The following is a 20,452-nucleotide window of genomic DNA, read 5'->3' as shown; positions in this document are numbered from 1 at the left end:
TAGAGAGGGCTGTAATGCACTGTGAAGTAGTATATAAGTCTAAGTGCTATTGTTATTACATATTTGGAGGTCAGCAGCCTAGGAAAAGCTGTTCTAAAGAACAGCCTCGTGTCCCCTGTGAATTCTTTGAGTTCCAATTCTTGTCTTTATTTCTTTTTCTATTCTCTGCTCCCCCTCTCCTTACTGATTCTCCTTTCTTGCTCTATCTCTTTCTGTTGCAGAAATTTCCACTGCGGCAGCTGAATCCTCCATAGGGTAGCCATTGCCATTCAGCATGTGTTTCACTCCTTTGTCTTTTCACAAATGACACTCTAGTGGAGTCTTAGGTCTCAGGCTCACTCAGGTGTAAAGTTATAACAACAGCCTTTAGCAGCACTCAGTGCTTGCCCTTAGATCCTTGAAAGAAGTAAACGGAATGTCACATTAACTCCCTTTAAAGAAAGAAATGTGTCTTAGTGAAGAAAGTGGACAGGCAGGCAGTGCAGATTGCCTAGTGCAATGGGAGAAGAGTGATGGCGAAATATTTTTCTTCCTATAACACTTTTTCCACTGACCTTCAGTAGTTGCTCCCTCCAATCATTTATTCCTATCTACGGTATATACCTCTCTGTCTCCATCTCTATATGAAATAATCCCATCACCCAAGCAACCAAATAAAAAGGCAATAACTTCATTTAATCTTCGCCAGAACAGACTTTGATTCTACTTATAAGTGCATCATGCATAAGTGCATAAGTGTATTGGAAGGATGCTATCTAGGTTAGAAGCGTTGACATATAAAATCCATTCTCTGTCCATCAGGGAGTCTTATGGTCTACCCAATTTAGGGCTAATCTAAAACATTTCTCAGCCTGATGTGGATTTGCAATTAGCACCCCATCTAAATTTATACTCTAGAGCACATTCTTTTGTTTTCAAACCTTTTGGAAAATGCTTGTATCTACGATATTATTTTTTCTGCTTTTTCTGGAATGCCACACCATTTTCTTTTGGAATTGTTACCTGACCTCCCAAAAATCTCACATGATCACTGTGGGAACAGTTCTCCAGAATGACTGAATAAACCCATGTAAACAGACAAAAATAAGAAACCTTCTAAAGCATATTTGTAAACAAAAATGCTATAAACTCTAAGAGGCATATGGTACATCCACATGCTTCCTGCGTCAGATATATAGGAGAAATTGGCACTTGAATCCAATGGATATTAAAGTCAGCTTATGCTTTATCCATGCAGCAGAATTTAGTGCCAGAAGCTAGCTGCTGTTGTGTTCAATCTGTCGCACTCAAAACAGTCTTTGAGTACCCTTACCAGCTAATTCATTATAGCACAAGATGTTGTGGACTATGATAAATTCATAATTAGTTGCATAAAATAATAGCCTCGAATTTCAAGTATGCAGAGATCCATGACTGAAGATTATAAACAGAGCCATTCCTAACAGCTCCATACACCTTTCACGTCCTTCAGTCCCAGAGTGTTTATTCAGAAGCAGAGTACAACCAACTAAGTTTCTAATTCCCACAGGTAAGTGATGAGCCCACCTTCCATTTCTCTGCCTGCAACATAATCCAAGGGATTCAGACTACAATAAAATCATAATTAATAATTATAAATGATGTTTGAAGTTATAATTAGGAATCCAGTCCAGTGCCAAGGTCTAATTTAGTCAAGTTGTTAAAGTAAAAGGCAGTGAAGAAAAACAGTAAAGCAAAAAAACAAAACAAAAAAAAAAACAGCACAGAAACAAAATTTATATCAGGAGAATTGTGTCTCTCTAACAGCGAAGGCAAACAAAAAGATATTAGAATTCCTCAAGCATTCTATGATTTGTTTGGGGCTTGGCAAAAATGGAAAAGGTGGGAGCATTAGTGGTTAGACATTTTGCCATATTCATAGTCTTTTAATGACCCTATAATCCTTTGCATCGTGGTGGAGCTGGGGCAGCTGAATGGAGCTGAATGTTTACTGGCCGGATGCTCTTCCTATTGCCAATGCGGAGTTTGCAGCAGATATTTTCTCATTGTGCCCAGAGAGAGAAATATCTCCTGCTACCTAGGATCAAACCCAGAGCCTCCAGATTGTGAGGCAAGAACTCCACCTCTAGGCCACGGCACCATTCCACATTTTGCCATATTCATGACAGATCAATAATCAATGATCAGGACTTTACAAATTAAGGGGTAGCCAAGGAAAAAGCCTGGTAACAGCAGGATTCATCTAGAGAAGATAAAAAATAGTAAAGCTGTGGCTAAACCTTTCCTCTTGGAATTATATTTTAAATGTCTTTGTTCATAAATAAGTTGCGATCAGTTTTTTTTAATTCAGTACTGGGCTATAGATTTAAAAGTTGATTACTACATGGGCAGATTCTAAAATAAATCTTAAGTCAATAGAAGCAAAATAAGAACTTAACAATTACCCACCCTTCAACTCAACACAGGTTTGGATTTCCCAACTGATATATCTCACTGCAAAAATTATCAATTTAAATGCAGGACGATTATCTCCCATCAGAACGGTCATTTTGTGTAATGCACATTCATGCATCTGATTATTAGAAGAGAATTGCAAATGACATTTAATTATGTATCCCACAATAAGCTTTGAGCCACTTCAAATATGGCACCCACCTGACCAGGAAATCAGGCAAGAGAATTGAAACAAATGGTAAAGAATACAAAACCTAAGACCTGCATTGCACAATTTTACTTGTCCAGAAGACCATCTTTTATGATAGAGGTTCCTAAACATTTAGCCTTGAGTATAGACTTTACGTACACCCCCCACAAAAACCCATAGATAGAAATGAACATAAATGAACAATGAAAACAAAACTTTAGGAAAGGTAGATTTATTGTAACAATATAAAGAAAAAGTTCCTCACACTTCACCCTGAACTCTTGTCTGCACCTTTCCCAGGAAGATATGCCTCATGGTTTGGGAAACCCTGCTTTATGAGGTGGTACTGAATCATGTATGTCCTAATTCTTTTATTTGGAGTAGTGTGACACAATGTCAGTTAACACAGAAATCCTTGATAAGAAGACTTGCAGTTTGGATTATCCTTCCTTATATTTCAAAATATATTTTTTTTATTTAAAAAAAATACAAAGGACAGAGACAGGCTAAAAAGAGAGAGACACTTTCAAAATCCTTTGCAGCAAATACCGATATAAGTACAATTACAAAATTATCTCTTCCACTCTGATTACTTTTTTTCTAGTTCACTTTTTTCCTAATCATTAAAACCAGCAATCATAAACGCATTTTTTTCTATTTCATACAAAAAGTCTATAAGGGGTTTCCAGTGAACTATAAATGTAGATATTGTTTTATTTCTAATGAAATAAATGAAATTTATTTAGCTATCTCTGCAAGTTCCATCCTCTTCACCAACCATTCCTTTGCTGTAGATTGATATACTACTTTTGAGCATATAATAGTCTCACTGTTGTTTTCATTTATAAAAACAAGCTTCCATGACTTTTTTTCCTAATGCTTATCCATTAGTACCAATAGGCCTTTTTAAAAGTGTTAACTCTTAAATTCTAAGCAACTTTAGGTACCTGGAAGAGTATCACTCCTTTATTGGACATAGACTCTAAGGTCATTTTCTGAGGTTGCTTTCCAAGTACCCCTGCCAAATGATTAAAAAAAATAAATGGTGTTACGTACCTGGATTAAGGTATGCCCTTCTGTTCTTGGAAAAGTTTACATGATACTTACACTGTGGTCTATAGTGGGTCAAGTGGAGACATTTTTATTCTCTCAGGCTGCTTAGCCTTTTAATATTTCGCTTTAAAAGTTATTAGCATCATTTAGATTCTTCCATTCCTATTAGGCTCCCCTAGCTGTTTATTTTGGATTCATTCTGAGATGGCTTTATTTGTTTAATGTTTTACATTAAGTTTTATTATATCTGTATATTTTACGGTCTCCACCATTAATTTCTGAAGTGCCCAGAGAGCTTTGGCTATTGGATGGTGAAGAAATGCAATAAATAAATACATACATTTGGAGAATACCATGGGGCAACGTTTTATAGTATGAACAAAACCAGCTTGCATCAAGAAATATTCCTTCCCCTTACGCCCACTATAACAGATGATTAGCAAGAGTGGATTGACTGGCTTGAAATTATTTTCCTTAATCTTCTTCCTGAAAGGAAAAGAAGATCTCCTTTCTTGGGTTTCATTTGGCTGAATTTCCAAGTGGAACACCCATTTCCTGGCAGAGGTGCCATAATTACAAACTCAAATGCAATCATTAAAGCAGCAACATTTGCTTGGCATCCATTTCAATGGTCCTTTCCTCCTCCAAAACCTACCTCAACTGGAACGAAATTGCATCAAATCCTATGGAAAAGGTGAACCAAAGAAAAATGCCAGGCTCCTGCTGCCCTCTTTGGTTTAAGAACCATCTTTTTGGACAGTCCCTGCAGGGCAACCTACACAATTCCTCTCAGACTGCCGAGATGGCAAAATGGCAAGCTTTCTAAGGAGTTCTCCATGGCAACCTGAAAACAACTTTCTCACCATTACCTCGACCTTCGCCTTCAGTCTTTTGAATTGTCTTATTTCATGCACGTGTGAGCAGAGGTAATACTAAAAATGAGTTCCAAGTGGCATTATTCAATTTCATTAGAGCTGGGAGGCATTGAGAACTAAGAGAACTAGGAACCTCTGTCTTAGTTGAGTTTTTATAGTTTTAAATGCTTTTAAACCTTTATTATAATAATGGTTTTGGATAATGACTTGTGTATATTTCTACTTTTTTATTGGATTGTTGTACGCTACCCAAAATTGTTTTCTGTGAGATGGGTGGCCTCATATGTTTGATTAAATGAATGAATGAATAAATGACCAGAACAGGGCATCCACGCATGAACTTGATAAGATGGAACTTGCTTTCAGAAACCAGAGTACTAGAACGTTACAGAATTAGGAGACAGGAAAGGAAAAGCTAGGTGATGGGAAATAAAGCGCAAAGAAACATGAGATGTGAGAAATCTCTTAGTGCACAACTATGGTGGGACAATGTTAAAAGTCTGGATCCTGTAAAATATTTTAATCTTTGGTATATCTTTAGGTGCAATGATAGATCACACCCGTATTTGGAGACAGGTACAAGTATAGTTTAGGATCTGCAGTAAGGATAATCTTATGTCACTCTAGTAGCACCTCTTGTGGGTAGATGTTGTAGTAAATGAGTTAATGGCCTAAGATGCCTGATTGTTTTTCTTTAAGGATAAATTTGTGAGAAGGATCTTTGATAAATAGATATTAGTCCAGTTTTTCCAAATCGAAAGCTTCCTTGTGTATTGGGACTGCAATTGCCAGCATTCTCAGCCAAAAGAGAAATTTTATCTTAATACAGGTAGTCCTTGGGTTATGACCACAATTGAGTCCAACATTTATGTTGCTAAGTGAAACATTTGTTAAGTGAATGTGCTCCATTTTATGACTTTTCTTGCCACAGTTGTTAATTGAATCATTGCATTTGTTAAGTTAGTAAAACCTGGTTGTTAAGTGAATGTGGCTTCCCCGTTGACTTTGCTTGTCAGAAGGTCGCAAAAGGGGATCACATGACCCCCCAAGGATACTACAATGGTCATAAATATGAACTACTTGCCAACATCTGAATTTTGATCATGTAACTATGGGAGTGTTGAGATGGTCATAAGTGTGAAAAATGGTCATACATCTCTTTTTTTCAGTGCCGTTGTAACTAAATGAACTGTTGTAAGTCGAGGACTACATCTATATCTTAGTTTAAGGATGATCATGTTAAACCAAAGGAAGAGGAAAAAGGAACTCAAGACTTGGAGATCAGAAAAGGCCACGCCAAGATTTAAAAACTTACCTTAATGTTGTCTTGCCATCGATGGGCCTTCTGAAACTTCTCTGCCGCATCAGCCAGTCTCTGAAATGAAAGAGAAGAAATAGTATGAGTCCATAAAGAGACAGTATGAATTGCAATAATGACCAAGGACTCATTTTAACTCTGCTCTTTCACACGGGAAGCCAGCTATATCGTTCTCCCAGCTTATTAAGTAGCAAAACATTTTCAGCACCCTTACTTGGCAGCTCGGCTGTGAAAAGACATTAATTAAAAATTTATGATTTCCATAAACATCTTCTATATGCAGCTCTGATCTTTCTTAATTAAATGCTCAAGCTATTGGAAAACCTTGCCTTTCGTTACTTTTATGGGATCATTTTACTTCTGTGTCAGTGCAACGCAGTGCTTCTACGTACAAATGAAAGTAAATAAATTACAATCAGTGGCACACCGAGTGCGAGGGAGAAGCCACTCTTCAGAAATCTCATGTTCAAAGTCCAAACCTTGAGGCCAAATTGATTAATTGATGAGGTTTGAAGCGGCCTGACGTGTTATTTTAAATTTTGAGTTAATACTATTGCCTTGATAGGTTTAATGCCTTGCAGTGTCCTAACAATGTAAATATGATTGGAGAAGAAAGAAACATATCAAACGGTCCTTTTATCCTCCACAGTCAGCCTGGAGCTGGGCAGCACCAAACAAACAACTGAGCCTTGCACATTTCTCCTGAAATTGGCTTGCTATAAATAACTACTTTGTAATAGTTAAAGGTAAAGGCTCCCCAAGCACATATGTGCTAGTTGTTCCCGACTCTAGGGGGCGGTGCTCATCTCTGTTTCAAATCTGAAGAGCCAGCGCTGTCCAAAAATGTATCCGTGGTTATGTGCCCAGCCTGACTAAATGCTGAAGGCGCATGGAACGCTATTACCTTCCCACCAAAGGTTTTTCCTATTTTTCTACTTGCATTTTTACATGCTTTCGAACTGCTAGGTTGGCAGAAGCTGGGACAAGTAATGGGAGTTCACTACATTATGCGGCACTAGGGATTTGAACTGCCAAACTGCCCACCTTTCTGATTGACAAGCTCAGCGTCTTAGCCACTGAGCCACCCTATTTGGTAATAGTTACAAGGCCATAAACTAGTATGATTGTAGTCTAAGTAGGAAACAATAAGGCTTTTATTGGCTACAGCCTAAGAATTGACTGTGGATGTGGATGGTAGTCAGTTGTGGCTCACTTAAACCATGGCTAAAGGAAAGATCTGTGATTCATCATGCTGTTGTGCAGCTGAATGGAATACTCTATGACATGTTTTTCTATTGTCTTATACTGTAGAATTATGCACTCAATTTGCCGAAAGACTCAAAATTAATGTATATTATAAGAGATTTAAGTTCATTTGCTAGCACCAAGTTATAGACCGTAGAGCTAGAATCAAGCCATTATACTGACTTACCACTAAAAACAAAACTCCTGACCACACAACCTCACTCACTTTAATTTAGTGGTTGTGAAATAGAATGAATTTAGTCCAACACCCTTTTCTTTTTCTTTACTTTGAATCTTCATTTTCACCAAATTCAGTCTCCAAGAAGAACATGTACATATGTTCAACTTCCCATCCATAAGAGTCGCGGTGGCGCAGTGGTTAGAATGCAGTACTGCAGGCTATTTCTATTAATTGACTGCCGGCTGCCTGCAATTTGGCAGTTCGAATCTCACCAGGCTCAAGGCTGACTCAGCCTTCCATCCTTCCAAGGTCAGTAAAATGAGGACCCAGATTGTTGGGGGCAATAGGCTGACTCTGTAAACTGCTTAGAAAGAGCTGTAAAGCGGTAAATAAGTCCAAGTGCTAAGTGCTATCCAATCGCAATGTACCAGCCATTCAATGGTGGCGATCAAGAACACAGGTAGCATTCTAAACAAGTTTTTCTTACAATCACAAGCATCAAGCAAGAGAATTTAAAGACAGCCCAACCAGTTATATTCAAGCAGGATGTTAATGCAGCTGTGTGAAATATAAACGATATAAATTGTTTCTCCCACCCATTCACACCACACATGCACACATTTGAGAGTTGTATAATAGTTAATGTGCTAAACCAAGAGCACCGAGAATGCTATTCCATATTGCTCAAGCAAAGGCTCTGCATAACAAAAGCAGTTTTCTTCTCTCAGGCATGAAACACTCACTTATATAATCAATGTATGCATCTCGGATTCTTTAGAAACATCAACACCTTTCAGATTGGCAATTATCCCAAAGGAACATGCAACAGTCATAAACCCAATTTAGAACAATATATTACAAGATTCCATGAAACAAAACACAGTCGCTGTAAAATACACAAGCATTAACCTGAGGCCAGCCAAAACCATGCTTCCTAATATTCAGCTTAAAAACGAAACAAAATATTTTCCTTGATGCTGCAGAATTTTTTTTTCTTTCTCTCTCTCAAGGCAATGCAATATTACAGTTTGGACTTCCCCAATAAACAACCCAAAGACTCCATCTGGGCTGGGAGCATCCGAGCAGGAGCTCAGAGCAATTTCTCTTCCAAGCAAAGCTCATAAAAATGTTCTTCAAGCTGCTTTTTAAAAACTGCTTGTTGAAAGGTTTCCAAAGTGCAGAGGAGAGAGAAGCCTTCAGAAGAGGAATGCCAATTTTTTTTCCAGGAAAGGAGAGGACTATTCCTTCCAATTGTTCATCTTCTTTTTCAACCCTTTATAAACTAGTCACATTCTCGTTAGGAAAAAAAAACTGTTTTGCTTCTTTCATTCCATGCCCGCATATTTTCTTTAGCTCTATTGGCTGCATGAAAAATTATGGATAGGGTACATTAGTGTTTTCTGCATAAAATGAGACAGGTGTAGCACTAAAACATATGTTCCATTATTAGAGTGACTGGGAGTTGGATAGTATACAAATTTAATAAATAAATATGCAGAGAGCATTTAAACACTGGGAAAATAGCAGGGTAGGTATCAAACTGACCGGGGTCCTAATTTAATGCTGAAATAAAAATCAATCATGTCCTTCAACAAGTGATGGTGCTCTTGTGTTTTCCCATTACTCTTTAGAACTAAATGACTAAACAGGACTGAAGTGAGGATAATCAATATTACTTCTTTTCCCTCTATAATGTTTAAAACCATCCATTCTGCCATTTAGACGGAAAGAAAACCAATTCCAACTGCTTGGCAAATAGCACAGAGTACAATCAACTACAAAGTTTATTTTTGAATTTTGATGTAGTTAAGGCTTTATTCTAAGTGTGTAACACTGACAAGAACAGTGTTACCCATTATTTAACACCGTCCTCATTTTATCCACCTCAGAAGGATGGAAGCCTTGAGCTGGTCAGATTTGAACTCCTAGAGGTGGACAGAGTTAGCATGCAATACTGCATTCTGACCACTGTACCACCACCGCTCTTAATGTACTGGAAGCAGACTGGCGGCTAGTGCAACTCTCATTGTTCAGATGTTACATGGTTGGCATGGCTGTTTTAAACCTTCCTAGATCCTGCCCCTGTCTGAAATGCCCCAGAACCAGAGATCTAGCCAAATCAATCTCCAATCCACTTGGGAGATCCAGCATCTTATTCTTCCCCACCTAGAAAGTGCTGATCAGTAATTCTGAGAGTCCAAGTTACCACACATCTGGAAAGTATCAGGAATGTTAATCTTCATATTGAATCAATATTTTCCCAGGGAAGTGATGTTGTTAAATATATCACAGCAGGTTACCTACTTTATTAAATGAAAATAAACTAGCATATAGTATCATACCGAAGTCTGAGTCTTTGATGGTTTGCATGTAGGAAGTTTATTTTCCTTCTCTACTATTCAACAAAACGTCCTTATTTCCTCTCCCTCCCTCTTTCCTTCCGTTTCTTCCTCCCTTTCTTCCTCCCTTCTTTCTTTTCCTTTTGTGCCTGCTAAAGCAGTCATATTAATTTTGGTTCAGAAACATTCACTTTAGCACTCATCTGCAAACAACTTGTTCTACTTCTTTCCAAATATTGCCATTTCACTGTCTCTTTAAGCTTCATAGAAATGTATATGGAAGCATTTCAGAAACATCTCAGGATAGACAGAAATGTTTCCCATAATCCCACGGACTAAATAAAAGTAGGAGAGCTGGGAAAGAAAGAAATTAAAAGTGCAGAGAATTGATTTGTGTAACACATTTACTCAGAAATATAGCAGTGCTTGTTCTTTATTTTTAATTAAGCTAAAAGGTATGACTGTACTGAGGCCATGGACTTCCAAAGGGATCAATTTTGCCTCAGGAAGTAAATTAAAAACAGAAAGCACAATAAATGACATCCTGCTTGTGGTACCAGTCTCTACCTTGGGTTTGTGGAATATATTTTCAGATACGGAGAATAATTACAGCCAAGCTAGCTGGGCCACTGGCTCTTGGGATCCAACCTTGCCCTCAGTCAGTGAGAGCTAAATGCATTTGTGCCATAAAGATGTAACCCTTTGAGACTAAAGTTTAGGCCAGTGTTTCTCAACCTTGGCAACTTGAAGATGTCTGGACTTCAACTCCCAGAATTCCCCAGCGAATGCGAATTCTGGGAGTTGAAGTCCAGACATCTTCAAGTTGCCAAGGTTGAGAAACACTGGTTTAGGCATTTCTGTAAGCAAACGCAAACTCACGGTTGTTCATTTCCCCACAGAACAAGCCCATCCTTGGCTTCTTTCCACCAGGGAAATTGTATTCAGACATAATAATAGAGCCCTACATGGCAAAGTAAAAGAGTAATTAAAACTGCCATGAATTAACAATTACCAGTAGAAACCGAGGGTAGAGATAAAATTACAATTGCATTAGTAATGGATAGATTTAATAAGCAAAAAACTCTGCATTCAGCTGAAAACAGTCATTGGTTTGATTTGTGTTCTTGTGTGTGTGTGGTGGCAGAGTAACAATTTTCTTATTTTGCTTTGCCTTAGCACTTCAGTCTCAGTCTTCAAAATACATTTTTTTCAGGGCAGTGGTTAAGTGAGTTTTGCCTCATTTTACAGCTTATTTTGTCACGGTTGTTGAGTGAATCACTGCAGTTGCTAAGTGACTCATGTGGTCCTTATAAGTCTGGCCTCCCCCATTGACTTTGCTTGTCAGAAGCTGGCTGGGAAAATTACAAATGGTGATCACATGATCCCAGGATAGTGAAACGGCCATAAATTCATGCCAGTTGCAAAGTACCCAAACTTTGATCACATGACTATGGGGATGCTGCAATGGTGATTAGCGTGCAAAATTCATTAGTCACTTTTTTCAGTGCCATTATAACTTTGAACAAGAGCCGAGGTGGCGCAGTGGTTAAATGCAGCACTGCAGGCTACTTCAGCTGACTGCAGTTCTGCAGTTCGGCTGTTCAAATCTCACCGGCTCAGGGTTGACTCAGCCTTCCATCCTTCCGAGGTGGGTAAAATGAGGACCCGGATTGTTGTTGGGGGCAATATGCTGACTCTGTGAACCGCTTAGAGAGGGCTGAAAGCCCTATGAAGCGGTATATAAGTCTAACTGCTATTGCTATTGCTATTGCTAACAGTCCTTAAAAGAATAGGTGTATCTTAGGACCCAAGATGGTAAGCCTCACAATTCCAACAGTTGTGAAACAAGAACAAGATCCTGTTTTGCTTGTGGCTTCCTAAAGGCCTGTGAGTGGCAACAGCCAGAAGATTTTGATAATAGCAATCACACTTAGACTTATACACCGCTTCACAGTGCTTTACAGCCCTCTCTAAGCTGTTTACAGAGTCAGCCAATTGCCCCCCAAAATCTGGGTCCTCATTTTACCCACCTCAGAAGGATGAAGGCTGAGTCAACCTTGAGCCTGGTGGGATTTGATCTGCCAAACTGCAGGCAGCCGGCAGTCAGCAGAAGTAGCTGCAGTACTGCTCTCTAACTACTGTGCCACCGCGGCTCATAAGAACATAAGGAGAGCCTTCCATCCTGGATCCATTGCAAGCAGCATCGAGACAGAATTAGTCAAATCCACTGCCTATATACTTGATCCAGACCTTGCAAGTTAACCTGGGTAAATATGATCAGTGCAGGATCTACAGAGCTTAGAAGGCAGTTATGAAACCTGAGACGCAAAGTTCCACTTCATATGAGAAAAAAAATGCTATGTTTCCTTTGGCATTTCTGCAGACAAAAGAGATTTCTTCAGAAGCAAAGCACTCTTTGAACTAGCTGTACTCCACCAACAGTGATACCATCTATAATCAATAGTTGTTCTATAGTTGCTGAATACATCTATAGCAAAAGACATCCATCGCTTTCAGAGTCCAGAGGTACTCTGTCCCAGATTTGGTGAGCTTATATAGTAGAAATTTTTATTTTTGAGGTTTTTCACATTTTTAGAAAACCTGGGGTCACCCTCTTTCCATTTATTGATCCCTCTCTTAGTGGCCCACTTTTGATTTCACTTAATGCCCTCATTTTAATTCACATTAAAGGGAACTGTGTGCATGCTCAAAGTGTGGCATGTACTATAAACAAATACTATACACACAAACACAGAGTATAAAAATGAACAATGGATGAATAAAAACACTATTTCTTTGGATGGGTGTACTTGTATAAATCTTGAAAGGTCTCATAAGTAAAGACAGAGATCTTGCAAGCTATGGCTAGCTTGTAAGAATTATTATTATTATTATTTTTAAAAAATGATAGTTAAAAAATTGGAGACCAGTGGGTGATATCAAGAAGTGTTATGGGTCCTATTATACCTATCAACATTGTGCTGTGGACTATTGCACTAATGTAAACTGATGGCAATAACAAGAGGCCTTTGCTACTACGTATACATAGAAGTTGAATTTGTTCCTGCTAGATTTTGAATATGAATTTAAAGACCTCTTTTGATTCTTCCATTTATAATAATTAAACAGGGCAGCTTCCAAATTGTTTTTTCTCAAGAAAGCTCCAGAGCTCTGGAGCAATTTCTTGTCCTTTGTGGGTGTGTATGTATCACTTCAGAATAAGCCCCATGTGCTTTTAACATTAAAAAGCAAAACAAATTAAATCACAGACATCAGCCCTGTATTAATGGGATAAACCTAGGCAGAGCTGGATATTTGTAAGAAGCATGGCAGTAAATATTTATGATATTTAGTTTAGCTATAAAAGAGAGGTAATAAGTTTTGAATGATTGTATACAACGTAAGTTGTAACTTCTGTCTGGGAACAAGTTGGGTCTACTAGTAGTACACGATTCATTTTTTTAAAATTTTATTTATTTAGAAAATTTATATTGCTGTTTACTCACATATGGTGAGTAAAGGTGGCTTACAAGGATATAAAAACACCCACGCCTCACTTTGTGGCTGTGGCACAGTGAGAAACAAACAGAAGAAACAGGCGGCCGGCTGGCTGTGCAGGCTATTAAGTAGGGCTTATTTGGGGGGTAGGTCTTATATTAGGTGCACACATAAAACATGCTGGAGCTTATTTTGGGGGTAGGTTTTATTTTGGAGAAAACAGGGGAATTCTTATTCTGTTCTGCTCTGCTCTATTCTGTTTCTCTTTCTCTTTGTTTCTCTTTCTGTTTCTCTTTCTATTCTATTTCTCCTTCAGTCCAGCTATTCTAAAGAAAGGAGTACAATACAAGATCAAAAGATGATGAATTCAATAAAAGAACCTCTGGTGTTTTCCCTCTGGAAAACATATAAGAAGGTTGCTTGAGGAGAACATACAGGAATCTAGTGAATTGCACTCCTGTCTTACATTATATGGAAAATTCTAAAACAAACAGCAGCTGAACACATGGACCTAGTTCATAGAATGGTCCCTCCTTATTTGGTATCAGCAATTCAGCAGGTGTTTCCTTCATAACCTTAACAGAGAGGAGACAGATGACTCCTTCAGCACAGGCACCCATTTTCAGGAGCAGAACCTGAAACCTCAAATGCACGCCTTTTCCATCTCTGTTGCAAAAATAACGTACTCTAAAGGCACGGGAAACCAGATTTTTTTTTCATCTTGAGGAAGTTAACATTTACTTACTTTAGGGCACATCATGAAAAAAAAAACATCCCTAATAACCATATGGCTCTGAATATAAACAGAGCCAGCATGTGCCAGGAGAAAGCAAACACTTTGACAAAATATTTGTACGCAGACGCCAACACATTTACATGCACACGATAAACACTATTCCGAACTTTGGTATGAATCAAAGCAGCACGTGGCAGCTACTAAGCAATTAGGAGACTATAGGACAATGTAAGAAATATTATTTTCATCTCTTTGCTTCCTCCGTATGAAATGAGGATTGCCTGGAGAATTAGAAATATATTCTCTTTAGGAGCTCATATTACCTCTGTAGAGCAAGGCAAAGCCCTCAATATATGACACTAATATTTTTGGTTGAGGGAGTGAAGTTGGGCCTGCTGCCTGCTTTTTTCAAAGCAGGTACAGTGAAGCAGACAAGCATCCATAACTTCCCTCAAAAATTCATTGATTCCCTCAGAACTGCATTCGTGAGCAGACCTCAGCATTTTATAGAACCTGGGCCATATCTGGCCTTTGTCTATCCCTGCCTGGCCAGCGAGAGGTCAAATAGAAATTAGAATCAAATGTAAATAAGTGTGCTGCAGGGGATGGAAGAAGAACAGAGGTGGATTCTTACCGGTTCGGAATGGTTCAGCCAAACCGGTAGTGGTTTGCTGGCCTGGATCACCGTAACTGGCAGCGACCCAGGGCTACCACACCTCCGGACCGGTTCCCGATTGGCATGGCATATTTCCCCCCCTATTTATGGGCAACTGCGCGCACACAAAATTCCATGTGCACTGTAATGCCATTAGCAACCCACCCCTGGAGAAGAAGCCAAGTTAAGTCTGTTTCTATGCAGTCAACATGTGCTCCTTCAGTTGGCAGGACTGTGGGGTGGGGTGAGGAAAGACTGTGGTTTTTTTTTTGTCTCTGCACAGTGTTCACGTCTAAACTGGAGCAGCCCGAGGAGATAGTGCACTTGTTGTGTGAGGGGATCCAAGCTTGGCCACCCACCACTATCTCAGCAAAAGTGCAGGTACTGGTTGGGTCCTCCACAACAGTCCCCATTTCTCATGTGGAACTTTGGGAAAATTAATTGCCCACTTCTGCTCTTGGGGATCCAAGCCGATGTTCCTGATGCTTGGTTACACCCTGGGTTTTTCAAAGGTGGGCTGATGTCCAAAGGCACCCTCACCCACCCAATCTTTGAAGCTTACAAAAGTAAATGCTACAACCGAGTGGGGAGAGGGGAGTGTAGCAGGAGAAGTGAAAGCAAACAGCCTGCAAAAGAGGAAGCGGAGAAGATGACTTGCCACTATTACAAGCATTACACTTTCATTGAACTGCCAGAATCACAAGCTGTGGTGAGCAGCATATCCTGGTGGGAATCCTGCTTGTAGCTTTGCTGGGAGCAGAGTAACAAAAAGGAACGACTACACTGAAGCAAGTAATGCAAGAACATTTGGAAACAGGCAAAGATTGTATGTTGCTTTGAGACTTTAGTGTGAACTGAGTATTGAAAGCATACAAAGCACTTAGTAGCACAGAGTCAGTTATACAGTAACATTACCTCACAAAGACTAGAAGGGTGGGGTTGACCCAGAGCAATAATCCTGTTGTTGGGGAAGGGATAAGCTGTAATAAATTATTTTGCACAGATTTACTATACTGTGGTGTATCCAGTCCTTGTAGAGCAAAGAACCCTCACAGTGGACTAGTAGTAGAGTTGAGGAAAGACAATTTTTTTTATATGGATCAGGTTTAGTTGATTTTTACACCCTTTGCAATTTTGGGAAAGGAATGTATATGCATAAACATTAAAAATAAGCATGCACAGACTCAAATTTTCATAACATTTTGGAGTTTTAATGAAGTTCATGAGCTGTTCTTGATATTTAAAAATAATTAAAAGTTGGACGACCAGGGAGGCCACTGGCGGAGGAGGTTGGTCACTGTAGTACCAACCGATGATGCAGCAAAAAATTAAGAAATTATTTTTCTAGGAGGAAGTAGTAGATATGCCAGTGTAATCAGAACCAATTTTTTCTCAGTGGGGAAAAAAATTAGGAAAGAATTAAAGATGTGCTTCATATAGAATGCAAAACCACGCAGAAACATGAAATGAAGTCATAAAATTGGTTTGTAGCAAAACTATTATGAAAAATCAGCCATTTTGTTAGCAGAAGTCTGCTTCATGCAATAAACAGGCAACCTGACATGTTCATACTTCAGATAGCAAATCTCATTTCAATGATGAAATGAAAACAAAGGAAGGAAGGGAAAATATCACAGCAAAGTAGATGGCCAATTCAGCCAAATGAAACACACAATCTGTAGCATGCTAAACATCCAGTTCCATGACCTCCCTACAAATTTATTGCATCAGGTATATCAATGAGGGATCAGGAGAGATTTAGAGAATAAAAATAATGAATTTATATGATCCAGCAGATCAGAGAAGACCATTAAAGGTTTATTGAGTGTGGGCACATCCAATGCTCCCAAGCCAGCCGTCAGATTGTCAGAACTTAATTTTATACTAGGTAGGTTGGTGAAAGTTATTATTATTCAGCAACCATGTGGTTTAATATTTTCCTCACACATTCTCATCTTTGTTTTTCATTCTCCACCTAAGAAAATCCACTCTGAGCCTCCTGTTCTAGAGCCCCAAATTTAGGATTAAGGAGGATCAGAGCTAACACCACCCAGAATCAGCTGGAGTCAGACCGCATCAAAATTGAATTAATTAAAAAATGATTCAGAATTCACGGGCAGTAACTTTAAAAAAAAAACTTACAAAAACACTCAAATATATAGAATCTAATCTATATGATGTCTTTCAACTTTTAGATCATAAAGGAAGGAAAAGGTACCAATAAACTAGGATGTCATAACTTCATAAAAATAAATGCATGGTATATTTATCCGAGTAAAACTGCAACATCTGCATTGGAAATAAATCCCTCTAAATTGCCATGGCAACCTAAATCTGCCGCCATCCTTTCTTCTGCTTTCTCTTTCTCGTTCATTAAACAAAGTGAAATATACTTTCCTTTTGTTTGAAACTATGCCGCAGACATTATGAGTTGTCGAATTCTAATTATCTTATATGAAATTGGAGCAGTATAGAAGCAATAAATAAATAAATAGATCCAATCCTTTCTTACGTGGGTGAAAAAACCCGGTTAAAAAAAGAAGACAGCAACTAATCTACAAAATTTGTCTTTTCCAAAGGAACACCATGTTCTAATCCAGTTAGAATATCACCCATTTGATCACCCATATTTTCCCCGAAAATAAGACCTTCCCAGATAATAAGCGCAATCGGGCTTTTGAGCGCATGCATTAAAATAAGCCCTCCCCCCAAAATAAGCCCTCTCCAAAAATATTGCAACCCAGCAGCAGCCATGAGGTGACCACACTCGCCACCTCCTGCACCTCAAAAATAATAAGTCCTCCCCAAAAATAAGGCCAAGTGCTTATTTAGGGGGTCAAAAGAAAATAAGCACCCTGTCTTATTTTCGGGGAAACACGGTAGAACTGGAGGAAAAGTAAAACTTCAGCATTTTTATTGTTTTATGGCTTTTTAAAAGTTATACTAGTTTAGTTTAATGTACCCTATTTAAAATAAAATTATGCACATTTGTAAGAAAGGAGGATTTCCTATGTCTTCTTCTGCTGAGGCCAGAGGGGATTCTCCCCCTTTGGACCACACTTCTCTCTCAGTTCAGACCACCATCAATGTCAACAAGGCCACTTTCTGGCTGAAAGTGTCCCTGATGCAAATACAAACTAACCAAATCAATGCAATTCTGGAACAGGAGTAAAAGGGACAGTTTTCAGCAACTGATATAAAACACACCAAAAATATTCTTCCCAAGCCCAGCTGGCCAGTGATTCTGCTGAACATGTTGAACAGAATCATTTGGGATTGCCTCTCGGGAAAATACAAGAGATGTTTCACAGATCCTCAAAATAGGCTGGTTTTTCAAGTTAATCCTTTGGTTGCTGCTGACACGCTTTAATTTCCAAAATGAATAAAAGCTCTTTGGCATGTTTTCCTTTCCTATGATACAGAGACCGAAGCAAACTCATGCTAGAAGGAAAATCCATATGGGGCAATTTCCACCATGTTTTTTCTGCCTATATCACTGGAGCAAAGAATAATTATGTACTTTTAGAATTCATTCCCTCTCTTGGGCATCTAGGTGTGTTTTTCTTTATCCACTGGACCTTTTCCTTGTTGCATGCTTTTGATAAACATTGCCTAAGAGAAAACCATTGCAGAAGACCAATAGTTAATGATATATAAATTACAAGAGAATTTTTTTCTTATATATCAACCAGCAATGACAGAAAACAGTCTTTGCTATATTCTTGAGGAGTACTGTATGTCTTCAGTGGATAATGTAAAGAAACCACTGATCTTCTGTAACTATCTCTGTGGCAAGTGATCCCCTGGCTCTTGTTAGTCATGCATCCCTAATCTGAAATCTGCTAGGCAGCTGGTTATGCCACAACTGGGTATTGATCAAGCAAGTAATTTCACAAAGTACTAGCGTCTTTGTCAATAACTGTCTCGTCTGTAAAATAAAGATTTAGATAGTGAGAAGAATTCTGAATTTTGGACAGGGGTGGAGAGGAACAGATTTATGTTCAATCCTGTCAAAACTTAGTGGCTGTTGTGGGCCCCATTTCTTGGGATATTTCATCTTTAGTCATGGATGGAGTTGCAGCTGCCCATACAAGACTAGTATACAATGTGGGAGTCATTTTGGATTTGCAGCCCCTGCTTGAAGATCAGGAGTTAGCTATGTTCAAGACAACCTTCGTACAAATTAATCAAATGTATCGGTTGCACCTGATCCTAGACCGGAGTCACTCATGCCTTAATTACCCCAACAATGGGCTACTGGTCTGTTCTATACATGGGGCTGTCCTTGAAGGCCACTTGGAAGATATCACTGGTCAGAGTGGGTAGTGTTGAGCATGCCTAGATCTACTGATAGTTCTATAGTCATATCCAATTAATATATGCCAGTGGCTCCATGTCAAGCTGAAAGGTATAGTGTAGCACAGGGCTCTGTTGCAGGCTGTTTATTGAATGACACACAAATCAAGAGAAACCATTGTTCCTATCTCTTTTGCATTGGTCAGATTGTTATTAGAATATTGTGTCTAGTCTAGTGCACTGGAAGGACACAGACAAAATGGGACAGTAATCTAGATAATGGGTTTGTTTCAAGCTTACTACTTTCTTCAATAAATATTACATAGCTATAGTTTCCCAATTACTTTTGAGCTTGGTTGGGTAGTTTCTTCCTGACTATATTTGAGAGTTTGGCTGTGAGAAATAATTATTATTCTACTGATATTCAGACCGATGGAAATGGACCGATAGAAATGGAAATAGGAGCCTTCACTGTCCTATTGTCCTGTGATGATAGGAAAAAAATCTATGTTATGGGGATTGCTACCCTTTTGGTTGACCAGGGGTAACACAGTTAGAAGTTAATACTGTTTTAAGTCAGACAGTGATAAAGCTATGTCAGATACCATTTTAACCAATTTTGTTGTATTTAAGTACAATGACAATAGAGATTATACTTATACATGGATGGGGCTGGAATCTTTGGTTTTGGAGAATTTAGGAGAATTGTTTGTTTATTTTTAATTGCATTAAGCTTAATTTTATGGTGTATATCATATATTTTCACATCCTTCTTAAGAGTGGCAGCACATTGTGACATCAGTTTTGGGCTGTTAGGATCAAAGCGGGCTCCTGAGGCCATGTTATTCCTTGTTCACAATGTTTTTTTTAGTACAACCTTCTATGGGAATATAGGAACCCCCCCAACCCCCATTGTGCTGATAGTTTTGTTCCTGCAGTTGTTAAATTTTTGCTTTAATGCCAGAAAGGGGCTAGAGTTCTTAAATGTATAACCAGTATACATAAGAGCTTGGGCCTGCATGCACATGTGAACAAGAAAAAGCCTCCACCTGAAATCTGCTAAAACTAAGTATGCTACTACAGATTTCAGTTTTAAAGTAACTAGATCATTTGGAACAAAAATATGTGGAGTCCTTAGTGTTCTCTGAGCTTGCTTGTTTGCTTGCTGATATTTCATTGCCCAACTAGATAATGTAATCAGCATATTATTACTGTTTATTAATAAATAAAGATAAATAACAAACAATACTTACAATCTTGCTTCACTTTTCCTTTGCTTTACCGAGTTGTGAAGGTCATAAATGTGAGGATTGATTGCAAAGTTGCTTTTCCATCACTGTTATAACTGTGTCACTAAACAAGATAGCTACTACACTAGGACAATCTGAACACAACTGTATATGTGCAAATCCAGAGAACCAGACTCTAAACATGCATAACAAATGACGTCTTCCTCCTCCAAATTCTCTGAAATCTACAAATGTCTCTTTGGGATCATAAGCTAACAGGATACCTTGATCCAACAAATACATATCAAGTTTCTGAGTCTATTTCTTGTGTTACTGTTTTTCTTAAGCAATTAGGGAATCATTTGTATTTGCACGAGTTGTTTTCATTAGCAGTTCTTCCATTC

The 20,452-nt window shown here is 38.6% G+C and overlaps 1 protein-coding gene across 2 annotated transcripts in view; it reads right to left on the bottom strand.

Annotated features, from left to right (window-relative positions):
- The window catches only part of CACNA2D2 (calcium voltage-gated channel auxiliary subunit alpha2delta 2), a 621,934-nt gene that overhangs the window by 281,079 nt on the left and 320,403 nt on the right, over nt 1-20,452 (bottom strand). For both annotated transcript variants that reach the window (XM_087709243.1, XM_087709244.1), the window contains exon 4: nt 5,867-5,926. In XM_087709243.1, the coding sequence (XP_087565369.1) occupies nt 5,867-5,926 (60 nt within the window). The remainder of the gene's footprint in view (nt 1-5,866; nt 5,927-20,452) is intronic.

The sequence above is a fragment of the Thamnophis sirtalis genome, unplaced genomic scaffold, assembly GCF_051295495.1.
Source record: "Thamnophis sirtalis isolate CommonGarterSnake01/CBP01778 unplaced genomic scaffold, rThaSir2_p1.2 scaffold_3, whole genome shotgun sequence".
In the NCBI taxonomy this organism is placed as follows: Eukaryota; Metazoa; Chordata; class Lepidosauria; order Squamata; family Natricidae; genus Thamnophis; species Thamnophis sirtalis.
The sequence above is the reverse complement of the archived record's forward strand: the minus strand, read 5'-3'. Positions and strand labels throughout refer to the sequence as shown.